A 27,552-nucleotide genomic window follows, 5' to 3' on the forward strand; every position below is an offset into this window, starting at 1 on the left:
TTTTAGGTTTTGTCCCCAAGCTATAGCTAAGAATGTACAGAAACACACACACACACACACACACACGCACTCACACACGCACGCACACACACACACACACACACACACACACACGCACTCACGCACGCACGCACACACATCTTTTGGAAAGAAAAACAGTTTGAAATAATCTAAAATTTATTTCACAAGCTGAAACACTTTTATTGGCCATTAAATATTATAGTGGAGTATTGATATTGCGTTAAAGTGTTATGCTTTGTGTATTTGATGATGCCTTTGTTGATTATTCTGTGCTGAGTGTCATCGGGAATAAGCTTTGTATTGCTGACTAATGCCCTTCAGTGCAGTGAGACATATAAAGCCCCCTGAGTGAGCGCTCCATCTCCAACCAGCAAAAATTCATTGACTGAAAAAAATTTGCTGTTTAAGGTTTCATAGGGTTACATGAGGCAGAGTAGCAATTGTTCACTGTTGCCTGAGGCTGTGTAGCATTTATTCTGCCCCTCTTTGTCTCCGCTTTATGTAATTTCTCCTCGATTCTTTTCTACTTTGCTCCCTCCTTATCTCTGCCATCCCTCCTCTCTTTTTCATCTCTCCCGTCCACTTTTAAGAGGGAATTCTAATAGATCCATCTCTTTTCTTAAGGGGATTCCTTAGTTTCAAATCCCTGAAGAAAGAGAGTGGATCTGGAATGAAGGCCATGGTGTGGTCGCCTGTGCATGTGTGTATGAGTGAATGGCTGTTTGTGTTTTCTCAAGTATGTACTACAAGTGGGTGATTCTTATTGTTGGTAAACAGATTCAGGGCTGTGGTGAAGTGTTCTTAAGTGTTCCAGCTATCTCGTTGTTAGAATTCTGGAGAGAGGGTCATTGTGTAGAAGTCTGAGAGATTTGTTTCATGAAAAATCTGTATATTCAAAGAAATGTTCAAAAGGATGCTTAGGAATGTACATTTTTCAATTAAAAAAAGCTGTTTTCATTAAAATGGAAATAGAATTGACACAATGTACTTTCTTAATAATTGTCTCTGGTTGTATTGTACACAATTTATCTGTGCACTTTATTCTAAACAGAAAAAAAGGTTGTTTTTATAACATTTAATCAAACTGTAATACCTTTCTCTGCCTCAGAAATGACTTTTCTTTCCTGCTGATGAAACAAAGGCTGTGTGGGTGGGGTAAAAATATTATTAACCAATAATATGTTAGCCTAACATTTTTACATCCCATCATATCCCAATTTAAAAAAATCTCGTTTCACTCAGAAATGCATCATTGACATTTATTTTATTCCTTGGGCAGCCCAATGAAACAAACGACATGCCTTTTATAAACAAACAAATAAATAAATAAATAAAAAGGAAGTATGTGCTTTTTTCTTGGTCACATTTGTAATTGGTTGGAGTCAAATTTTGGTCAGTTCTTTCTTAATAAGATAGGAAATAGGAAATTGCAAACAATAAATAAATTTTTTTAATAACATGCAATTGTGAGGAAAAGGTAATGATGAACCAAGAATAATTTCATTTTTATTTTTTTTTTATTTTTTTTTTTTAAGTTATTGTAACAATACTTTAAAATCTGCAATTTTATAAAGTGACTCAATGAGTTACCTATTCACGAATGAGGTTGTTCTTTCCACTGGTCACAACTGCGGCCACTTACATGTTTACTTGCTCTGCAATCGTGATTTATATAAGCTAGAGTAATCTTATTTATAAATAAATAATACATTTAGATCACAAATGTAACAGATGGAATTAAATGGGTTAAGTTTGATTAAGGAAACATGTTTGAGTCTTTGTGCTTTAGGGCTTTAATACACTTTATTCACAGCAGTGCTTCTTAGATTTTTGATGGGAATGACAATGAGGCTGTGAGGGATAGACGTACAGTCTCTTCAATGGGTTGTACAGCTGTTTAAAGTGTTTTTAGATCATTCTGCTGACGAAACATTGAAAAAATATATTTTCATGAAATTACATTAGACAAAAAACTCCAGACAACATGAGTTGTGGAAAATTAGATGTGATCTAGTAACATTTTGATAGCTTTATGTAGTGCATGTCACTGAAAAGACTGTACCTCTATCCAGGGGTTGTGTTAATAGAAAATTCTCTGTCATTTACAGATTTCTTTGAAACATTGACTGATAATTTCAAATGCTGTCTCGCCATTTTGACAGATAAAAAAAAGAAAAACATTTTAACCATGTGCATCAGTTGTGACTTCGCTGTCTCTCTCACACACACTCCCGCTGTGTGTGTGTGTGCCCTGTTTATTGCCTTGAATTAAGAGGTGTGGTTTAACAGGCACCATCAACATTAACACTTGGTAATATGCGTCTCTTTTGAACAATTGTTTTGGGATTTCAAAGAGAGGGTCACTAAATTAATTAATTTATTTTAGAGGAGTACCTGCATTAGAGCTTCAGAGATGTGTGTGCTTCTCATCTGTTAAATTTTGGGGGTATTTACACTTTGTCACTTCATGTGTTTTTGCCGATCGGATTGCTAACCCTCCAGTTAAATGTATGACTGGGGTGTTGCGTGGACAGTTAGATGTCAGCACGCACACACCCATACACATGTGCACTGGGCACAAGTTACTTGGAATCAAATAATATATCACATCTTTCAAATTTTCTACGAAGCAGTAGCATAATTATGGAAGTTAAGTCTGTTTTATTTGAAAATAGTGCTGAAATCGATGATCGGATTTATATCCTTTTGGAGGAAATACATTCATGTGGCCAAGTGTGAATAAAAAGTGCTTATTCACTCGGATAGAAATCTGATCAGTAAAAACGCATGAAGTGACCAAGTGTAAATACCCCCTTTGTGATATCAGGCACACTGAAAGAGTTCTTTGAACTTGTGCATGTATACGCATTTTCAAATATTCTGATTAGACGTTTATTTCATTTAAAAGCTGCAAGTAACCGGCAAAGTTGGATAATCTTGTTTTGGCGCAGCGGGTGATTGACAGGTAGAACTTTCACCAGACTTGCACCTGGGGAGTCAAAAAATAAATCATTTAATCCTATCCACTGTCATGAATATGCCATTGAAGGGTTTGATTTTAGATCCCCACACCGGTCTAAAAAGGGGGGAGTGAAGGGGTTAATATTAGAATATCCTTTTACTCTTAAAAGTTGCATCTCATCTTTTATCGTCCTCATTTATTCTTATTATATTAATACATTTTCTATTTTCCTTTTACAATAAGGTGCAAGTAACATGTATGTCATCTGAGGGGTGACTGAGGGTCTGACTCTGATGCCAGGAATGCAATGACAGTGATTATTCATTTAGCCAGGCTCCTGGAGAATATGCATTACATTGTACTGCATGTACAATATCAAGTGGACTAAAGCACATAACTGGTAATCAGAAGGTTGCTGGTTTGATCCCCACAGCCACCACCATTGGTGTGCTTGACCAAGGCACTTAACTCCAGATTGCTCCGGAGGGAATGTCCCTGTAATAAGGGTACTGTAAGTCGCTTTGTATAAAAGTGTCTGCCAAATTCAAATAAATGTAAATGTAAGAAACCATGGCATACAACAAATCTACCTCATGTAATCATTTGAACTGGAACTTCGAGTTTCTTTTTGTGATTTTATTGTTTGTTGGCCTTGTGTGTGTGTTCTCTTTGTTTTTCTCCTGGCTCTAACCTAATTTTCCACAAATGCAAGAGGACCTGCATTCCATCAAAGATTAGGGAGAAAGACTCCCGTCCTAGGGAGATAGCGCCTACCTGTAGCAATGTCTAAATCATTCAGTGTCTGGATTGTTTATGGTGCCCTATAACACGTGACTGCCATAGTCAAAAACATCAAGGATTTTAATTGCTTTCCTTGGTACTTTCTTGATGAAGAGAAAAAGTAGTAGTCATAACTTATTGCTTTCCCTTGACATCTGCACATATGTTCTATAAATCCAATGATGGGAACTTGATTATGTTATAGCTAACTAATGATTGTTTGCACGAAGGTGGAAACAGACCATATTTGTAAAGTGCTAAGATGTTTGAAGTAAGTGACCTATCAGAATCTCAGAAAATGTTGTACTGTGACACCTTTAATTCAATTTGCATATGACTATAATTGCTTATGAATGTTTTTGAAAGTAAGCTTCTTCTTTTTCTTTTGTATTACTGAACCACTGGACTCTATGATGCTTATTGGACTGCAAAGAACAATCAGTAAATTATCTCTCAATTGATTGCAAACCTGAGTCCTGAGATTTTATTCCTCAATATTTATACTGGGGACCCAGCTGTTACCCCCAACACCATTATAATGGATGCTATACCCCTGAATGTAGTACTTATAAAATTAAAACAAGTATGATGGATAAAAATAGACTATGACAAAAATTTTACAACTTAATCTGTCAGAGTGATGGATAAAGATTTTCCTTAGCGCAACCTCCGCCTCTATCCCTTATAGCCTCATTTTTATTCCCGTAAAAAATAAAAGATGCCACTATTTTGAATAAGGTCTATAGAGCCAGGGTCTTTGTCTATCGTAAGATATGATGGAAACATGGCCAACAGCTGATGCCTCTTAATGTATTTACACAAATATCCAATAGTTTTCATTTATTCTACAGTTGTAGCATACATAACTAATGTAGAACAAAAACAAAACAAAACAGGAAAAGCATGAAAACAGCAACAAAAAGGCAATTGTGAAAAAGATGAGAGATTAGAGAATGACACAAGAATGCTAAGACTAAATGGGAAGAGTGCTTAACTGTTTCCCCTGTTGCCTGGAGCAGTAGGCTTTAACCTGTTTTCTCTGTTAAACTCCTCTTAAGCAGTCCTTTCATGTTAAATTTCAACAACCTCCATATCAGGGGCAAAATAAGCAGCTCTGCAGACGCTATATTGCTCTATACAAACACTTTTGCATTCCCTTTGAACTCCCCTCTCTGCTCATTACGCTGCCTTTGAAGACTGGATGTTGGAATATTGCTACATTTTGATTTTAGAGTTATTAACCATACAGCAGCAAATTAGTTTCAAACTTGTACACCGCACGTCAATTATGCACGACTTAGCCGTCATCTTGTAGTAGAAAACATCCTTTGGCCTGTAATGCACACAGAGCCAGGACCTTGACGGAGCAGGTGTGGGAGGCATTCGGTGGGTCTTAGTCACAGAACTATTGATTCTCAGAGATTTCTGCAGATGTTTCCTAAACCATATCACTCAGCTGTGCACTCACAATCATCCAGTAATAATGTCACAGAGAGTTAACGTCAAACTGTTGTGATGTTACCAAGAGACTCCAACAACGCCTGCCTCCCTTCTTCTGAGTGTTGGCGCAGATGCTTATGGAAGACAGAGCAGGGCAGTAAAAAGGCAGTATAATACTGATCTAAGAGCAAATGAATGTACATAGCCATGACAAACAGAGGCTGGCAGCTAGTTCTATGAACGTTCCTCTGAAGAGAAGCCTCTTGAGAACTCCCCCTGCAGATCTGACAACACGATACATCTCTCACCTTTTCTCTCGGCAAATTATGCCATGGCTTACTCTTCTATTACACATATCACTCTGAAACTGGAACATCTATTGACTACAAAGTGAAGCTAATCCTCTCTTTTCTTATTCGAGGGGTGAAAAGTAAGTCTCTATAATGTGTCCGGGCTCTGACGTAGGTAATTAAAAAGGAATTTCAGATGACCTAAGAGAAAAAAATGATAAAAATCTTTATGAAAGCGTTCACTAGTCAGTTTAAAGCTGCATGATTAGTGTTGTTGCTTTGAAGTCGCTCGGCTGTGATTTGTGTGCTGTATGCTGAAATTCCATCAACAGCCAAGCTGACAAATGAGCTGTGAGCTACACGCTCCCTGAGAAGAGTCAAGCGCAGCACACAGAATTATAAATCAAAACAAAGACATCTCTCATTCATTATGGTCTCTTACTATTGCTTCTACTTCGGCACGCATGTGTTAGTGCTAAAGGTGTTATTGGCCATAAAAATAATTTGTGATCTCTGCCTGCTTTTACAGCAGAGTGAAGGCATGGAAGGTGAGGTCACAGTAGAGCTAATAATTAGATGGAGTACAATGGACTTAATGGAGATGGTGAGGTGCAGTGTGTTCCTCAGCTTATAGCCTTGTCTCTATATGGCTATGCTATGAAAAGCAGCCTCCACTTGATTGTCTTTTGTTGAGCTCTACTAGTCAGGTAGGTAATAATACATTGTAGAAAAGGCCAGGTGTCGGAATTGCATTTTAAAAAGCTCATGCTAATCTGGTGGCAATCAGTGGTCATCTAACTAAAAAGAAGTAAATAAAACATATACTGTATGTTGGCTTCTATGGTAACACTTTACACTCAAAAATTTTGCATGTTGTTCAGTTTACTTAATTTAAATGAACTAAAGCAACGCAATTCTAGAACATTTTGTCTTAACTTGATTTCATTATGTTCTATCCGATTACATTTGTAAAATTGAAGTTTACTTAATCAATTTAAGTTAGGACTAAATGAATACTTTTTGTAGCATTGATGAAACTGGGCAGGGGATTTCCATTTCCCAGCATGCTTTGCAGGGGACTGGATGGGGTGAACAAATGTTGAAACTAAATGTTATTTTATGCATTTTTGTAGTAAGATAAGAATAGGAAGAGATTTGTTCATTTTTAATGTTGTGTTATATTTGCATTTAAAAGGATTGTTCGTTAGAGTTTTTGGATTTACCATTGTGGTGAAGATTGACACTTGTTCTTATGTTGAGGATGGACTCTCACTTTCGGTAATGTTTGATTTCAGTGTTGGTTAGCTCTATAAGCAGTTGCTATCAAACTCACAGTGCAACAGTTTCACTGTCGTTACACTTGCTCACCTGGCATATACTAATGATTAATATAATATAATGATTAATAAAATAATTTATTTAGTTGAACCAACTTAAGACAGTTATTTAGATCTTTTCTAGTTGGTCTGAGAAAAATGAATGTAAGTTTGTACAACTAGAACTAGAACAAGTCAGTTCAAACCAATAATTTTTTTGTTGAACAAATTTAATTTAATTGGGTGGAAATGTTTTCTTCAATTTAATTAAATTCAGTGAACTTTTTTTGTATGTACTTAAAGCCTGAATATACAGTATAATGTATTATAAATTATAATGCATTCATAAGAGTTATAAGATAAAGTTATAAAATACATTATAATACTATTGTGTTATGCCTTTTAAAATGGACAGACCCAGCACTCAGCACCTGCAAACCCTGATCACTCTCTCCATACATAACGACCAATAAAGTCACTGCAGACTCCTATTGATTAGTTTTGCAAAAATGTTTTGCTTTAGTAGAACTCATAAAACAAACAAATAAACAATTTATTTTATGTATTGATCATGTATTTAAAGTCACATGGCTTGCTGCCATGGGATTAGGGTGAAATTTGAGACAACCAATTTTTGACCACTGTAATCCAGTAACGGCCTGCAGTCCATGAGCCAGTAGTGGACATAAAAACTGAACTAATAGCAGTGCCTGTTCCATAGGACGTTCTCTGGTATGGGCTCTGAAAACAGACGTCCAATTACATAAGACATCCTCAACATGACAGCACTTGCCCTGGCCTCAATGACTGGAAAATTTAATTATAGGAAAGTGTAGATAATTTATATCCTCTTATTCAGTCACTTTGTGTCAAAATTGTCCCACCTTCTTTATTGAGGATGCCCCAAATCCTACTGTCGGGTTGAGTAAACCACAGTGAAGTTTCCTGAAAACAGAAAGTCTACTTAGTCTACTCAGAATGATGCTCAGAAAGATTATGAGCTGTATGTTCTGAAAACTAATTATACTGGGTTTAACAGAGATGACTGGATGAGTAAGACACTCAGACTGCACTGGCTAGTACTTCCAGCCCGCCTTTTAATTAGCTCGGGTCGACGCTTTAGGAAGTCTGTCTCATGCCAAATTTATAAAAACAGATCAAAGGAATAAGATGGATGGAGGCACAAACCACTTTGTGAATTAGTTTTACAACATTCTTGTGAAATGTGTTATTGAAAGACTAGTATTGATCTTCATTCCACAGTCATTCTGGCACAGTGATGCTTCATTCCAAGCAAGAAACAATCAAATATTTTGTATTTCACAGTTCATTTTCTGCTGTCCTTGCTTTCTACACCTGGCATAGAGGAACAGGCCTTGGCATTGAACCTGAAGGAAGAGAAAAGTAATTTTGACAGTCGTCCTCATCTGTAATTCTTCTCATTGACAACATTAGAGGAGACAGCAAAGCACCAGTGGAAAATAGTTATTTTGCACTTTTGTAGCTAAATCTTCAACAAATCTCTCCAGGGTTTGGAGTTCCAAAACCATGGCAACGGCACACTCTGAGACATCATAAACAGATTGAGTTTTCACACACAGAAATATGCAGAAATTGCAAGAGTGGGTAGTCTTATAAAGAAATACAGCAGACACAGAGATAGAAGAAATGGTATGGAAAGAGAGAGGAGAGAGACAAGAAGATGAAGATGGAGAGAAAATGAAAGAGGGAGACTAGGCAAATCGATTACCAGTCTTTGCATTCCAGACAGTCGGGGCAAAGGCGTAGGTTGAAAGTTTGGAGAACTGGAGAATCAGGCAAGCTGAAACTTTCTTTTTGTACTTCCATCACTTTTCTATCTGGTAATTTCACACAAGAGCTGGAAGAAGCGGTTTGTTGAGAGAGAGCCTGTTATGTCACTTCCTCCCCCTTGTCTTGCATCTGGCTTTGCAAGCTGTTGCTATCGGCGACTGCATCTGTACCCACACTTGGCGTGGACACACCCTGCTCGAAACAGCATGTGGCATCTTGCAAAATAATAGCCATTTTCTTAACAATTACAGACGAAACGTCTCCCTGGAGCAAGGAGCTGCTGATAATTGGAACTGAGTGCGGCCTCCTTTAGCACAAATAAACACAGCCACGTATTGCTATACCTGCTCGCTTCGTCAACTGGCAAAGTAGCTGTTGCCTTCAATATGAATGCACTTGTCCGCTGCAAAGGTGCCCACTTGATTACGGCATTAGCAACAACAGTTTTGAAATTTGTCTTCATTATTAACAATGGGGAGAGATGATTGAGCTGCAGTCATGCTCTATTACTCCTGCTCATCGCGTTCTTGCATGGCTGATGTCCCGCATTAGATGGAGTGAACATGAAACAACATGTTGGGACTGAGGGGGTCTGGGGAGATTGTGCGGGGTGGGGATGGTGCACTGGGGTGGTGCATCTCTATGGTAGAGGTTAAGAGCGAGGGAGCCACATAGGGTTGCTTGATTATGGCAAAAATCATAATCACATTTATTTTGGTCAATACTGAGATCACGATTATTAAACACGATTACTCATTGACTTTGGAATCATCATGCATTTATTGAACTTAAAAAAAAAAAAAATTATCTTTTTAAGTGGATTTCCTTGAACTTGAAATGGAAACTGCACTGGGTAGGGGAGGAGGCTATTATCATATGAAAATTATTTTATGTTACGTATGGTAGTCAAATAAAGGAAAGCCTCCGTCGCCATAATTTACAGCAGGGGTGCTCACACTTCTATGGAATGAGATCTCTATGTTATTGCAGCAAGATCTACCATGTACAATACCAAAATTTCAGTAGTCGGTAGTGAAATTTGACAATTCCAATACCAGCTTCAAAACCACAACAAATAATAACAATAACTAATATGTTAATTATTAAGTAATTATTCAAGACTAGTAAACAGTCAGTAATAAAATAACAATAAAAACCAGCAATGAATAGAAACAGATTAAAAATAATAGAACAAAAAATACTAGAAAATTCAGTGCTTTTTTTAACAGCTTTAAAAGTTTTTAACAGCAGTTTCAAGTATTCAATTAAACATTCAGAATTAAATGCAACATAAAACTACTACTGGTTTTCACTGTATGGTTAGAAGACATTAATACTTTTTAAAGCTACTAAAGTTCCCCAGTCAAGAGCAGTGAATGTTTTCTTGTTATGGTTGGTTGATTATTATAATGACACACTAGATGGCAGCAGGTCTATTAGATTACTTTTATACTTAGATGTCTGACATTTTAATACAAATCCACTTTTTTTCTCCACTGTTTACATTCACTTTAGACATCGCTCTCTGTGCTTACATGAATACCTCACAAAGACAGGCATTTTGGCGGAATTTTGAAATGTATTTGACCGTTCAGGTGCGCATTAGCATGAGCATTTTCGGAACACAAGCACAGGTTCAGCACACATACATACGCCAACCTGTCAATCAAACAGGGCGCAGCTGTTACTAGATCAATAGCAAATTATAAAATTACGTGCTCTGGTTTACTTCCAACAGTAGAATAAGAATATGAACTTTCTAATAAGTGACACAGGCCTAGGCTATCACAAATATAACTGTTTATTTTTTCATTATTGATGTTTTAATCAGTCTGCTTGTCCAGTCGGGCAAGTAAAATTCTCTTTCAATTGCCCCTTTAAAAATCCAGAGTGTGCATCAGCCATGTGAAGATTCAATCTCTTCCCCAGTCACTTCACGCAACCCATTCACGTGCCGCTAACCGCACAGAGAAATGCCAATTTCGGAGTTTATTTTCATAACCCACTTCCTTATTATTTGAACTTTAATAAAGGATACTTTAAAGATATAATGCCAGAGTGTTTCATTGCGAAACAGAATGTGGCACAATAATAGTTTTATCTCGATTATCTTGTTTTCATAATCGTTGGAAGCCAAAATCATAACTGAAAATAAAATTCGATTAATTGCCCAGCCCTAAAGCCATATCTAAATAAGAAAGCTTATTTTAATCTGTATAATTACCACTGGGTAATGAAAAACTCGCCCACCCTGCCACCTTCACTTAAGAGAAATCAACACGTGTTTGGGAGTTTATTAGAATTCCAGAATCCTGAGTTGGGTCTGGGGGAGAACATCTGTGTACCATCAGCTCAACTGGAATTAACAGCTAATCAGAAGAGTGGAGAAGATTAAGCCCTCATGACATTTCATATCCAAAGCAACTGTAAAATTCTAATAAACATTTTCAAACTTATTTAAAAAGGTATTTTTATTCTAAAGGCAGATTACAAAGGTAGAGACAAGTCGCTTTGGATAAAAGTATCTGCTAAATTTAAATAGATAAGGTGCTAGGTTGACATGTGCCTCAACCACCTGCATACTTTTTGTTAAACACTTTGTGGTCAAGGACAAAATGCTTCAATAATGTTTTGCAGATGTAAAATGTAAAAATAAAAAAATAAAAATATAGAATTTATTTCAATAAATACACATACACAACTAAATATAAATAAATAAATAAATAAATAAATAAATATATAACCCCTAGACACCCCTACAAGCCACTGATGTTGTGGCCTAAATCCCAGATGTTGTCAAATTGAGACCCCAAAACACACTAAGCTTGACAAATAAATAAATATATTTAAAAAACTACCGTAGCCCTACAATTGATTACTAAATGTCTCTGATCCTCGCTATCCCACTGTCTTACAACTCCAGACCTTTAACAACCGTCCAACTAAGTCATATTACAAACCAAGTTTGAAGGGCAACAAGGAACCACTATCAGCTTGACAGTTGAGGTCAGCTAATCAATGTATATGACACTAAACTTTTGCACTTTTCAGCACTTTCGCTGGAACATTATTCATCAAATTCACCTCTTGAATTGACGGAGCTAAAAAACCATGCAACAGAAAGACAAAACAGCTATCCTTGAAAGCGGTTAGATAGCTAGAAATTATTAGGAATATAGATGAGCCTCTCCCCTGTGGAGGACCATGGGTGATTGAGTTTCTGATAAGGTCTTTGCAACTGAGGGTCAGAGGAGGGAAAAGTCAGCAAGAACTAAGTAGGGAAGGAAGATAGGTGGTGATGGACATGCCTTTTTCAGGTGGCCCTGTTGCATTGTGGAAGAAAAAGTAAGAGGAGGATGGGGGGAAGGTTGGTGTACTCAGCTATCTCACAGTTTGCACTCTCAACTGAAGTGATGGGGAGATGTCAGGAAGCCAGGCTGCTATTTCACGCCCTGTTAAGTACTAATGCTGTAACACACGCCTTGCTCCAATTTTAGGGAACAAGGAGTTTTATTGTGGACCTCAAGGTTCATCTGTTTTAGAGAAGAGAAAGAGAGAGGCTGGGTAGCCACCAGAGTCGCCACTTAAGTGAATAGCTGAACCAAGCCTACCTAGCAAAGACAGCACAGGGGTATAGCACAGCTGACATCCACTCCTGCAATGCACAAACGCCTCATGGCACACACACACACATAATCTACAATGGCCCTTTGCTTTCTTTCTTTTTTTTTTTTTTCAGATTTAATCTGAATAACGCTCTCCACAAGCATATAGACTTCCTCTAACAAATGGTGTTGGTGCTGAAGTCGGTGCTTGGCTGGGGAATCTGTGGACTTCTCTCAGATCATGCCTTGAGACTTGAGAGCCAAATGACAGGGTAACTGTATACTTTACCCATCCCACAAACAGACAATGTGACATCTTCTATGTTCAAGGCTTACTCCTGGCTTTGAGAATGAATTTTAACATACAAATAATTTAATTCAGTATCTTTATGCCTTCACAGGGCTTTGATGTACTGGTCAGAAGTTACTTAAAAATGAAGTGTGTAATTGAGTGTTTCTTCAACTTAGGGCACTTTTACAGCTGATGTAACAGTGTACAGTGTGTACATGCACCACAGACGATTTATGTAATTTTTTCTGAAAGTCATGAAAAGTCACACCACAGTGTCATTTCCAATACATATCAAATTTTGTATTGTGTTGAATAGAATTCTGTGGTGGAAATGACAGTGATGGAAATGACCTTTTTAATTGTTTTTGGAATGAAATCAGAATCAGAATCAGAATGAGCTTTATTGCCAAGTGTTCTCACGTATACAAGGAATATTTTTTGGTGATAGGAGAATTACAGTGAGACAGAATATAAAACAAGGTAAGAGTATAAATAGACATACAGATAAAAAGACATATAACAGAATGGCGTATGTACATGTGCAAGTGGTAATGTATGTGCAAGGTAGGGGTATTTACAGTTACTGTATTAAATATGTGAATTTACATATGCACATGAGATATTTATTTACATTATTGCACTATGGAGGAGTCCTGAAGGCAGTTTAATTGTTCATGTGGAAAATGGCCTGAGGGTAAAAACTGCTCTTGTGCCTGGATGTTCTGGCACTCAGTGCTCTGTTGCACCGACCAGAGGGCTACAGTTCAAAGAGGGAATGGGCAGGGTGTGTGGGGTCCAGAGTGATTCTACCTGCACTTTTCTTCACTCTGGAGACATACAATTTTGGAGGGTGGGCAGGGTGGCACCAGTAATCCTCTCAGCAGTCCTGACTGTCCGTTGTTGTTTACTTCTGTCTGATTTAGTTGTCTTATTTAAATGTCCTACTGTTTTATCTTGCTAGGGCTAATTTTATGGCCTTATGGCTTTTTGCACAATTTGGAAAAAATTACAGATTGATTGGAAATAAAGTATAATCTGCTTGTAATAGTTATATACTGTATAATATATATATATATAATATAATAACATGTAATATTTATATATAAATAATTGGCCTCCTGGTCACTGGCATTTGTGGTTGCAGGTTTGGGACTACTAGGTTTAAGGCTCTGGTGTAAATGCAGTTTCTATTGCCCAGAGCTACCTTTTCTTTGGGCACCAACTCTAGCCATGTTAATGAAAACAGGGTATCTGTGAACTCACATGCAACCTCACATGAACTCAAATGCAACCAGAGAAGTGATGCTGGGAGACAAAATTTTACCACCCCTCAAACACACACGCACCGACAACCTTACACATAGCCCAGACAATATGACACCTCTCCTTTACACACCCCTCCTTAGTCCGTGAGAAAAAGCTTTGGGTGAAACTGTTCTGAAGGTGAAGGTCACGTCATTTATTTGCATTTGCAGGAAACAGGTCTAAGGCAGACTGATAGGGCAAGGTTATTATCCTGAAAAGCACAGCTCTGATTGATCGCTCCTCGCTCAGTCAGGAGGACGTACTGAGTGGCCGCTCCCCTATTATGTTGTTACTCATAGCAGGAGGACAAAAACACAGGACTGCCAGAGTCCATTCGCTGCTGTAGCCATCTGATCTCAGCCCTCATTATGCTCCACCTATGGTGACACAGTAATTTGACTGTAGTGTCTTCATGGACATAGTTCAAGCTTAAAGTGGGATTTCTTAAGCCTGCTGTGAGCTAGGAAGTGTTCCACACTGCTTCTCTATCTCTCTCTCTCTCTCTCTCTCTCTCTCTCTCTCTCTCTCTGCTTTCCAGACATGCTCATTTTTGCTGAGTCCACCATAGCACCCAAAGCTGTCTTGCCACCCTTCTGAAATTAGCCCACTGTAAGCCACAGAAAAAACATATGGAGGGATGTTAGAGGATAAGGCTGCCAGATGACAGCAGACGGTACTGGCTGAGAGATATAAAGGAACAGAGGGAGAGCGTGGGAGAGAGAGAGAGAGGTTTGTTTGACTCACCAAAGTATTTAAGTGTTTCTCCAGCTCAGTGAGTGAGCTCAACTCTGTGTTACCTTAGCTCAAGCAAAATCTTTAAGCTGATCTGAGTGTGTATGAGGGGCAGAGGACATCACTGAGATGACACAGCATTATATATGGACAACCGGCTATGAGGAAAACTAGCAGTATTTCTCACACATATATCAAACTTTACAGAACTCTGGTTGCTGTATTGAGAAAGTTTTACCACTGTAAATGTTCTTATAGTGTTAGTCAACCAAAAAAAATGACAATTTTCTCACCCTCATATTGTTTCAAACCCATATGACTTTCATCACGGAGAAAATTTGTGGAATATCTAAACATTCCTTTCCATTTAATGAAATCAGACAGTGATCGAAGCTGTCAAGCTCCAAAAAGCACCATAAAAGTAGTCATAAGATTCAAAGTCCCCCAAAGCAAGACTGAATTCTTCCCCTCCACAGCTCTCAAATCTCATTTGTGTCATAATTGTTCCATTAGAAAAAAGCTGGTTGTACGAATGATGCCAAATGAAAATGTTGTCACCGCAAGTTTGAATATACAAAAGTGAGAATGAGATATCTGAGCTATGGCAAGGGGGATTTCAAAAAGATTTTCAACAAATAAGACATTTCGGTCTGTTCATCACACAAAATAATTGTACAGCAGCAGAAGACAAACAAGCAAAATGGATTACTTTATGGTACTTTTCGGGTGCTTTTGGGGCATTGTTGGACAGCATCCATTTCTATTCACTTTCATCGTATGTAAAAGGGCAGCATAAACATTCTGCCTAACATTTATTTTGTGTTCCACAGAAGAGAGCAAGTTATACTGTATAAGTTTGAAATGACACAAGGGTGAGTAAATGATGAGAGAATTTTCAGTTTTGGGAGAACTTTTTCTTCAAGTGGTTAAGTTGGTGAATATAATAGATAATCTGTAGAAACTCAAAATTTCATCTGAAACAGCTGCTGTGAGAAAATGTCCTGCCAAAAAATGATTGGCAGAGATGTGGTTATTAAGCAAGGTCTGTTCACTGTCTAATGAGAGCGCAATGAAGAGCAAAAAAAAGACAAATGCATGTCTTGGCAAGTGTATCATATCTTTTGTGTGTGTGGGTGTGGGCTGACTCAGCTATACTTTTGGGACAAATTTGTCCCCAGAATTTCTCTAAATCTGACATGACCTCCCTTTGGGGACAGTTGGTGATATCCTAATTTTTATTAATTAATTAATTAATTTTTCTTTGCAGAGGCCTATGCAGCAACTACATATTCTTTTAAAACTTAGTTATGACCAAAATCAGGTCTTGACTGTAATGTGTAATCTGAAACTAAATGTGTTTGTATGCTGTGTAAAGTGCATGGTCCTGTAGGTTCAGCACAATATCACATGATCATGACAAGAAGCTTAGCTATCCAGGGTACACCAAAAAAATTTAGCACAACCCTCAAAAACAAAGGAGAAAAACTCTGGATCCAGCACCCATGCTGTTTGGTGTGTATGTATGAGTGGAGATAACTCAAAGAGAGCTCACACACATACACAGCGGGGCCATGCCAGGGCACGGAAATGCAGAAAAGGACCCTGCAGTCTACCTGTGATAGCAGCGGTACCCAGCATGGGGGAAGATTAATGCCGGCACTCTGGAGCAGAGCAAACATCCTGAGCTTAATAAGGTACAAACAATTGCTTCCATTTTGTTTGCTGTCAAGGGAAAACAAAACTCGGGCTGCTGAGGTGTATTTTTTCCTCCTCGATGTGGACTAGAAATGAAGATATTCGAAACCGCTGTGCATGTGTGACAAAAAAGGCTGGTGTAAAAATACAGTGTTCATGTCCAAGTGAGGGTACTTCTCTTCTTAAAGAGATGGTTCTCTAAAAAATGAAAATTCAGTCATTATTTACTCACACTGATTTTGTTCCAAATCGGTACGACTTTCTTCTGTGGCCTACAAAAGGAGTTTTTAGGCAGAACTCAGTCACAGCCTCTGTCACAACCACTCAATGGTGATTGAGGCTGTCAGCCCCTAACATTATGCCTTTTGTGCTACACAGAAGAAGGTCATACAGGTTTGGAACAACATAGGGGTAAGTAAATGATGAAAGAATTTAATTTTGGGGGTGAACTATCTCAAAATTTCAAAGAGAGTCAATGTGTTTGTGAGTGCTATGGTGCAAACGCATGGTCTCACCTCCACTCCCTGTACTTTGAGCTTCATGTGATCCTCCCGCGTGGTCTTCCCATCTTTCCTTTTTTTCCAGCAGTAGCCGTCCTTTCTGTACTTCACCTTCTTCCTATTGTACAGGATCATCGACCCATTCTGTGGCCTAGTTTTAGACGTGAGGGAAAATGTAAAGAGAGCAGGAGGACGGAAGAGAGGAGATGGGGTTGGGTTGGGTTAGGGATGGAATGGGGTGGGGTGGGGTGGGGGAGAAAAAGAAATGTTTAGTGCTTTGGGACTCATTCTGTAGAAGTACAAAGAAGGCAGAAGAGGCAATGAGAGAAGCAGTGATGCACCAGTGACTCTGATGCCTCACACTCTATGTTCATCCAAGTTGTGGTCATGCAGAGTTAAAAAAGCAACCTTAATAATAAACTAGACTTTTAGTGTTGCTTGCCTCTGCAAAACTTGATGTTTTAGGTGGTTCCCAGCCCTGATAAAAAGACCAGCTTAGACCAGTATCTTAGTTTGGTGCTGGTCAATGTCAAGGTTGGGAACCAAGAACTGGTTCTTTTTCAGAAGTGGTTGAGAACTGGATGTTTAATGTCTTCCATTAACATGTTAGGTTAATGATTTTTTATTTTTTTTCCAATTTGGAATGCCCAATTCCCAATGTGCTTTTTAAGTCCTCGTGGTCGCGTAGTGATTCACCTCAGTCTGGGTGGTGGAGGACGAATCCCAGTTGCCTCCGCATCTGAGACCGTCAATCCGCGCATCTTATCACGTGGCTTGTTGAGTGCATTGCCACGGAGACAAAGCACGTGTGGAGGCTTCACGCCATCCACCGCAGCAACCATGCTCAACTCACCACGCGCCCCACCGAGAACTAACCACATTATAGCAACTACGAGGAGGATACCCCATGTGACTCTACCCTCCCTAGCAACCGGGCCAATTTGGTTGCTTAGGAGACCTGGATGGAGTCACTCAGCATTCGAACTAGCGTACTAGTGAACTCCAGGGGTGGTAGCCAGCGTATTTTACCACTGAGCTACCCAGGCCCAGGTTAATGTTTCTTGAATGTGCATTCTTTCGCAGATGACATGCTAAAATTCACTGCAACACCTCTACTAAATCAGCAGGGCAAAACATACAGTGCGGCTAGTGAAGCCTGATTCCTGAACAAATGACTCTTATGAGTCGGTTCTGTTGAATCTACACTGCAAAACATTTAGCACTTTCTATCAAATTAATGACTTTAGCAGCCCATTCTTTTTTAATCAAAAAAGTCATTAATTTCTTCATGTCAACTTGAAATGAGCCAAGAATTCAGAGTATTTTGTGGATGGTTACTGATATTGCAATGTGTAATTAAATAAAGACACTCAGTTTTTGTGAGAGTGTTGTAATTAGTGGTAATTAATTATTATTTTTATTTTTTATTTATTATTTAAATAATTAATTAAACAAGACTATGTTCTGTTAAAATCTGAAATGATTTTATCGTTTGAGGACAGGCTGCTGAAGGAGGTTAATCCAATAAGAATTGCATTTCTTATTTCCAAAAACCTCAAAAGTAAAAAAAAAAAAAAAAAAAAATATATATATATATATAATAGGATTATTCCAGGTTCAAAGTTAAGCTTAATCGACAGCATTTGTTGCATAATGTTGATTACCAAAACAATTTATTTCGACTCGTTGCTCCTTTTCTTTAAAAAAAAAAAAAGAAAGAAAGAAAAGACAAAAAAAAAAAAAAAAAAAAAAAAAAAACATCGAGGTTACAGTGAGGCACCAACAATGGAAGGAATGGGGCCATTTTTTAGAGGGTTTAAATGCAGAAATGTGAAGCTTATAATTTTATAAAAGCACTTACATTCATACTTCTGTTAAAACTTGTGTATTGTTTGAGCAGTAACGTTTTTTTAATCAACATTTTTACAACTGTTTTAGAGTTTACATCATCATGGCAATGTAAAACTGGATATAACTTTACACAGAAAAGGGATTTTATTACTAAAATAATGTGAATATTGTTTACACCTTGTAGCTAAAATTTTTAAACAGTGTGTATTTTAACCAGGGACTTAAAACAAAATGTTCTTCATTTTGGTTCATTCTGAGCAAAAACAGTATTTTTTTGTTCCAGTTCAGAAGTTCCACAGCCTCCTTTATAAACAAACAAAATAAAAGAACAAATAATAACGTTCTATTTAAAATGACTGTACTTGTGCTAAGGGGTGGGTGAAATACCAATTGCAGTGTAGCCAGATCTCACAAGAGAAACAAGCAACATGGTCTGAAAAAACAAGCCCAAAATCAGCCACTTGCCTCACCAAAATAAGTGAAAATAAGCAAAAAAAAATTTCCCTGTGTGGTGGAATTATCGGCATAGAAATCATAACAAGCATACAGTTTATGAACAATTAAGTATAATTTTAATTACAGTTCTGCTTCAAAACCCAGCAGTATCTGAGTCAAAACCTGCAGCATCAAATCTGTATTAATTCATCATATCTAACAGTAATTCAGTGAAGACTTGGAAACAACTGAGAAATATACTTTTTACCTCTAATAATGTTTTCCTTGTATCTGGATTAACTGTGCACGTATACTGTATACTGTATGCAGTATTTATACATAATTGTTAAAAAGGTCTTCATTCACAGAATGCTACATCCACAACGGTCAATTAGGCACGCCGCAGTTTCCTTCTGAATCAAAGCACATGCTTAATTTTTTTGTACTGTGATACGCCCTTTGGCTTAATAATAAAAAAAAAAAAAAAAAATATCAGAACAAAATTAACCGGTTATAACCGGTTTCCAGCATTAAAATATTCAGTTTTCACTCACTTTTCAATTCAAGGAATGAAAACCGAAAAAGAACAACATTTTTAGCAGAACGTAACCGAAAACCGTTGCGTTCTGCTGATAATTTTGTTAGTTTTCGATTTTCGTTCCTTGAATTGTTTTTAGTCCCTGATTTTAACGTTTATGGTGTGGCCCCAGTAAATTTCATTGTTTCAAATCTGACCACTCACTCACAAAAGAAGTCGCACACCGCTCTTAAAACACAACACAACTTGAGGTATCATTTATGTCTGTAGCACAAACCCTGCTAATTTTAATACTTTGGGTTATTGACTCGTTCAAATCCCTAACCTTATGTATGGGCAATATAGCAATATTGATGCTTATTGCAGGCACATACACAGTATAATTATGAACACTTAGCTTTGTTTTCCAATTAAAAAAAAAAAAGCTCTGAAACTGATTCTGACTGGTATAAATTTTATTTAGTCCAATGAGTGCCTTAACATCGCCATCGCACACGCAAAAAAGTGCTGGAGTACGGTCCTGTGGGGAAAACATGCGGAAGAACATCTTCAACATTTCATTCATAATTCATCCTCACTTTACCATTCCACTGCCCTCTGGTTGATAATGATACTGTGTATGTATTTGAAGAGCTCTCAACTTGCCTCTCTTTATGACAATACACATGTTCCCACCACCCAGTAATTGCCGGTTGGGAATGTATTGCAAGTACACAAACTCACAAACAAATGCACGTGCACAGTTCTCAGCCACACAGTTGCATACATACAGAGCCTATAAGGGCATACACACTTGGTAAAAGGCAACAGCACACACATTACGGTGCATCTATGGATGGCAGAGTCTGTTTGGGTCCCAGGAGGCTGCAGTTTTGTTGTGTGAGAGTTAGGTAGTGTGGGAGTTGAGACGCTTCAGCAAAGTCTCAGCTATGAAACCAGCTGTTGTTAACGTCTGTTAGCCAGCCATCACTCTACCCCAGCAAACATAGTATACTTCACCTCTTTCTCTTCAAACTTTCTCTCACATAAACACTCACACTCAAGCTCTGTTCTAAAACCTAGAGACCTAGAGACTTTAGAGGATTTTAAAGGGATAGTTCATCCAAAGATGAAAATGTTATAAATTGGAAAAAGTATGGAAATTGAAAGCACAATACTTTTAAAAAAGTACTCAATACTGAAAAGTAACTTTGTTGCCATGATGACATACTGTAATGTCATAAACCCTAAAATGATCAAATTATGATTTAAATAAATTTACAGCTCAAATAATACAAAAGTGTTAACAGAACAATTAATGTAGGTGCCTTTATAAAAATATAAGCTTCACATTTCTGCCACTGAACCCCACTGAATAACTGTTCTCATTCACTTCCATTGAAACTGCCTCACTATAACCTTGATTTTTGCTTTTTTTGTTTTTTAAGAAAATAAATATTTTCTTTGTGGTAACTAACATTATGCCACAAATGCTGTTGATTGAGCTTGACTTGTATTAAACCCTGAATATTATTTTAAAATAAAAGTCATTATTTTACCCAAAATGTGTGTGTGCTATCAATATTTGTGCCTTAGCATATTGAAATCTGTGTATATTCACCTGTATTGGACTAAATTACATATCCACAACTACTGGGTGGTGCCATGATGATTCTAATTGCCTGTTTTCTGTTTGTGGTCTTGAGACACAATGCAAAATCTACTGAGACAAGTGATCCAGACAGAGAACAACAACCATTTAAGTGTTTGTTGGAGTAAAATTTTTATTTCATTCTCAACTTGTGCAGTTTTTTGGTGTCATAACAACTCAAGGTAGTTAATGATATCAACATAACCTCAGATCATTTCTTCATGTCATCTACACACTCAGGTGAGGCAACTGTCAAAAAACTCTGTGAAGCACTGACACAACAGAGCAACATGTTTTTTGAATTTTTTTTACAAATGTAACAACTTAAACATTACATTACCCGTTAAGACTATACGCAGATGTGAGTGAAAACACTGGAGACAGGAAACTGAAAACAGTCGAATCGTGGAACACATCCACGTTCAGGAAAAAAGTGGATAAACTCCCATGTGCTTTGCGTTAGGAGCGGTATTTGCATTACATGTGAGTTGCTGCCTATGTAGATAGAGTGTCCAAATCGGTCAACTGGCTCTTCACTAAGCTCCGCCCCACTTAGTTACGGTTCCACGCTTTGACAACTCTGCAGAACTCCCCATTGGAAAGAATGGGAGATTGTTGTGGATGGAGCAGTTTTTGTCAAAATATTCTCATAAACGGAATGGATAACATTTTTACATGGGCTGGTATGAAGAGTGATATTGTAATACATATTTATATTAAGTCTTTTGTAAAAGAAATGGTTAAATTACACAGTAATTTGATTAAAAACTGGAGACTGTGAATCAGAATCAAGGCAAATGATTATTACAGTCACTTGAAAAGAGAAAAACTATTAGTGATTACACATCTAATAACATTAGCGTAAGTGAACAGATATGTTTATAACGGCTCATAACACACTCATTTTGATGTTGTGAACTGTTTATTTACTATCACTTTTACTATTGCTTGAATAAATGCATATATGAACTAACGTTCAGTTATTCACTTTAATTTACCTTGGAGAAAATATAGGTGTCATTGCAGATGTTATAGGTTCATTTGGGAATGAGGACTGACACTGACATTACATATTCTTCAGATTTATTTAAAAATTATTAAAATAAATAAATAAATAAATAAAAGAAGAAAAACACAGCATGTATCCTCTCTGGGTAACTCATGCCACTATTACAAATGACACGGCAACAACGTGTATACATTTTTTTATTTTTTTTATTTTTTTCTTGATAAAACCCTGTTTAAAAATTTTCAAACACATCACTTCCATAGGCTCTAATTGGAAAATGGCAAACACGTGTCAGAGTAATGGCGGCAGGGCAACAGTTGCTAAGACAGGATTGGTTAGAAGCGCTTTTAAAGCGGGGCTTAGGAAAGGTCAATTACGAGGTTTCATGTCAGTTAGGAAGCCGCCATATAAGGCAGCTATATATGTAGATAGGAGTCGACTCACAAGGTTTTAGAATAAACCTTGAAACTCCCCATGTACCAAAACAGCCATGCCTCTCTGGAAATGGCAAGTTATTGTCTGCCTGCACTGTCTTGTTTATTTTATAATTTCTTCCTGGCTCAGATTTATTTACTGCATAAATACTGCATACATCAGTTTGCAGCTCAGCTCATGGGGCGTCTTGTTTATCTTGCAATTGCTCATCAATCATTTCTGGGGACGAGTCTTGGGAGCTGATGGGGCCCCCTCTCTCCCCGCACTGTGGCCCCTGACAGCACCTTTTAATTAGAGATGCCAGTCAAAAAGTGTCATCCACAAACCTTTCTCCTCCTCCCTCGACCAATCTGTCAAGTGCCAGGGGTAGTTGCTATGTCTGTTTGTCCATCTCTCTTTCAATCCTCCTTTTTATTAAAAAACAAACAACAACAAAAAAAAACAAAAAACAATTTGTCATCTGTTGACCTTAACGCTAATTAATTCTGCTTCTAATCCCATCTCCTATCTCTTTGTTTCCCATTCTATCATGTCATCTTCTAGGAGCACTCATCCTCTGATGCAGCCTCCATTCAACTCACTGGTCTCTTCTGTCTGAATGTCATTCTGAAAGACTTCCTGCTGCAACACATTCATTCTCTCTGTGAGTCTGGGACCATGTCTACACTGTTTAAGTCATTAATCTGCTAGCTGTGATGCCTGCTGTGGGATTGAGTCTGAGACACAATGACAGAAAGTGGAAAAGAAGACTTTGGAGGAAACTCTCTATAGACATTAAGTGTTACAATAACCTAATCTGATTTCAACCACATCACATTTCACACACACACACACACACACACACACACACACACACACACACACACACACACACACACACACACACACACACACACACACTCATGTTGGTGCAGCTATCATTATGTGGACTTTCCATAGACATAATGATTTTTATACTGTACAAACTATAGATTCTATCCCCTAACCCTACCCCTAAACCTAACCCTCACAAAAAAAAAAAAAAAAAAAAAACTTTCTGCATTTTTACATTTTCAATAAAACATAGTTTAGTATGTTTTTTTAAAGCCATTTGAATTATGGGGACACTAGAAATGTCCTCATAAACCACATTTATAGCAAAAACCTAAAAAAAATGTCCTCGTAAACCACCCAAACCCACACACACACACACACACACACACACACACACACACACACACACACACACACACACACACACTATCAGAGCTATATTCTGTCCTGTTTTTTAAATATTAACATGCACACAAGCTGTGTCTGCTTTTGTAATTGTAGGTGTATGTACATATGAAACAGATACAGTAGGCATACATCATACATTTTGTTTTTAACTCTGTAAAGCCTGACATATGAACCAATTGTCATAAAATTCAAATTTTTTGACATTAAACTGTTTTTAGCACCATTAGACAAACTATAAAAAGAAATTGTAAAAAAAAAAAAATAAATAAATAAATAAATAAATAAAAAAATTATGTACAGTATCATATTTGATAAATTAGGCTTTGAAGGTCATTATCCTCCTGAGGCCCAGCAATTCATTTTTGTAAAGGACATTTGTTATTGAAGTTTTTCTTAGCCCATACATGCTACAGTGTTAAATCTTGGGGTATTATCAGAGGATTCCCTGGGCTTTTCAGAGATACCAAATGTTTGAGAGTTTGGCCATGACAACTTCCTCTCCTTGGTCTATAAATATGGATTGAAATGTATCACAGTTCAATTCAGCACATCAAATACATTTGTAAAACTTTTTTCGCTGGGTCTCAAGAACTTATGGTAAGATGATATCCTAATAGCTTGTAATGTAAAATAGTGATATCTTTATAATGACAGATCAGGCTGCATATATGAAAATACACATAAATATTAGTTCACGCTTTAAATATATCTTATAAAAAGTATATGTCAGAATTTTCAAAGATTTGTTTTGTGCTGGGCATGAATGTAATGTAATGGTAATTGAGAGATACAGAATACCTCAAAAGCCTGCTGTAGCATATTTGATGCAAATGGATTTCATCATGCTTTTTCAATAAAATAATATACAAAATTTTAACTAAGCATAAGGTGCTTATTTTCAGCAAATACTCATTTTAAAATATCAGTAACAATATAATCATTACTGTCACTTTTTAAAAAATTAAAAGTAGCTGTCATTTACCCCAACATAAGAGTAATTTTTCACGCAAGTCCACCATCATTTTAAATAGATCGATATAAACACTGAAACCACTTTTTTCACAAATATCACTAGATGGTGCCATAAACATGTGAAACTTGTATACCATACTGTACGTTTTTTGGCTTTTCAGCTTGAACACAGGCCCAGTTCTGCTAAGCACCCTCAAACGAACCTTAGAGCACCCTCAATTGCAGACCAGGGCAAACTGCTATATATACACACACACATATATATATATATATATATATATATATATATATATAGATAGATAGATAGATAGATATAGATATAGATAGATAGATAGATAGATAGATAGATAGATAGATAGATAGATAGATAGATAGATAGATAGATAAATAATCCCATCCCTGTTTTTAAAAGATTTAACTTCAAAGCCATACCTAAATATGTGTAATATTATTTTCAATAAGCCATGAGAATAATACTACTCCAATAAGATAATTAATCATAATTCCCTTATTAAAGCTAATTCCTTACAATAGAAATTGTGAGCGGATACAACGAGATGTTGTATTACGATTTTAATGGTGGAGAATTTTATTCAGACAAATAATCTAATTATTTGTCATTTATCTTTCTTATAATGGTTGTCGAACGTGACTAAATCTGTTATAAATTTCCTTACATAATAATGTAGAATAAGGACAGTTTAAATTAATTCCTAGCTCATACATACTGTTTTCCTATGTATAATGGTGGAGGTACGCAGGCACTTTTACCCATCCTGTGTTCATTTATTTTCTACAACGTTTTTTTATTAGATCTTTCATTTATCTGGCTTTGGGACCTATCGTGCATCCATAAGCTTTTAATATGCTCAGGGTTGCCAGATAATAGATGTAACACCCCAATCAGAGATTTATACCTGCACAAATAGGAAATATTTCACCTTATGTCATACTTAATTTATGCAATCTGGCAACCATGCATGCGAGCGCATGCACTCTCTCTCTTCTCTTCGGAAAAAAACCTTAAAGTGCTCAATAGTGCAATATTATGCTCAAAGAAAAGTGTGATGCAGTCACTCCGTGTTCATTCGTGATGCTGTGTGTGCTGTTTAGTGCCAAGTCTGCGAGCAAACCTTTTCAGTGATGAACTTCAGTAAAATCCCAATAGATCTTCGCATCATTCGCACACGGAGGGGACACGCGAGCAAAACGAAGCGAGAGAGGAAAGTGTTTGTTCTTTGTGTTATTTGTAAAATGCTGAAGTCCCTCACACCTGTATGCGAATGTTACTCTGGCAGTAATCATTTATCGGTGTCATGCAGCCTGTTTTATTCAGTTGTGTGCTGAATGGGATGCCAAATAAACCATTGACAAGACCAACATCATGACCCATGAGTGTGTAAACGGATTGATAATGTTCTGAGAATAAAACAAATGTGTCCACTTTGTGGCCAACATTTAAGTAATTTAATAAAATAAAAATAAAAATCTGAATATTTTATTTTACTATTAAACCAGACTCCTGATGAAGCATGTTAAATTGAATACTAAATTACCACTACATTGAAGTATGGTAAAATAAACAATTAATAATTAGTTTTACTAATGCATGATAGAAAAGTAGCAGCAAAACTTCAAGCAATCACAGAATGGTCCCATCAGAATACACTTCAGAAAACTGTGCATCATTCATTGAGTGCATGAGTGCACTACTACTTCTGGGATTAAAAGATACAACTATGCAGAAATTTGTATCTTCTCTCTTTTATGTTCTACTTAACAGCTGATGTAACAAAACAACTGCACAATTGAATTGCTCAATTGAATATGTAAGTCTAATACTGTAAATTGGCAAGCAGATTTCCTTGAATCCCATCAAACACACAAAAATCCCTGCAGTTTGTGAACACACAATTGCTGCATCAAAACTTATAAACGTGTATGATTGTCCAAACCAGTATGTCCTAATCTGCACGCGCAGCATTTTGCTGTCATTTTCAGCGAGAGATCGTGTGAAAAAAATAAAAATAAAATAAACTAAACGATAAATGTTTTGTACATAAAAAACTGTTATTTACATTGTTTTAGTAGCATTTAAACATGATTTAATATATTTAAAAAATGTGTAATTATGATACATCTCCACTTTATACAGAGCACCCCCACTATTTTCAGAAGCACCCTCAGTGATTTTGATCTGGAACCAGGCCTGCTTGAACAGAGAGTGAAACGGGAGTCATCAAACATTGTGTATCATATTTGATACACAAGGCGTTATAGGGTTAACAGTGTCTTGCAAAATGGGCATTGCATTTTAAGACATACAGTAGTAAGTTAACATTTTTAATATCTTTAAAAAAGTTAAATAAAAACCATTTTCACAGTATTTCACAGTAATTACCACCACAAAATGTTATCAAACTTGTTTTATTATTATTATTATTATTATTATTATTAAGCAAAATTAGTAGGTTCAGAGAAATTACTAAAAATGCAAAACATTGTTAGTACAAAAATGATATAAACTAGTGAGAGTGTGAAAAGTGTTTTAGGGAATTTATTTTCTAAAACTCTACACTGCTAGGTATAGATACCTGAAGATACACCCATCTACATTGTGTTCTATTCAGTCAGTCTCTGTATAGCTATTTTTATGAAAACTAGCATGAATCCTGTGTATGCCCCATTACACAGCAAGAAAGTCCCACCTC

General features: G+C 36.9%; 1 protein-coding gene across 5 annotated transcripts in view; it reads right to left on the reverse strand.

Annotated features, from left to right (window-relative positions):
* The window catches only part of LOC127419505 (calmodulin-binding transcription activator 1-like), a 647,690-nt gene that overhangs the window by 241,769 nt on the left and 378,369 nt on the right, over positions 1 to 27,552 (reverse strand). For all 5 annotated transcript variants that reach the window (XM_051660945.1, XM_051660946.1, XM_051660944.1 and 2 more), the window contains one exon: positions 16,766 to 16,901. In XM_051660945.1, the coding sequence (XP_051516905.1) occupies positions 16,766 to 16,901 (136 nt within the window). The remainder of the gene's footprint in view (positions 1 to 16,765; positions 16,902 to 27,552) is intronic.

This window comes from Myxocyprinus asiaticus, chromosome 28 (assembly GCF_019703515.2).
Source record: "Myxocyprinus asiaticus isolate MX2 ecotype Aquarium Trade chromosome 28, UBuf_Myxa_2, whole genome shotgun sequence".
Classification (NCBI taxonomy): Eukaryota; Metazoa; Chordata; class Actinopteri; order Cypriniformes; family Catostomidae; genus Myxocyprinus; species Myxocyprinus asiaticus.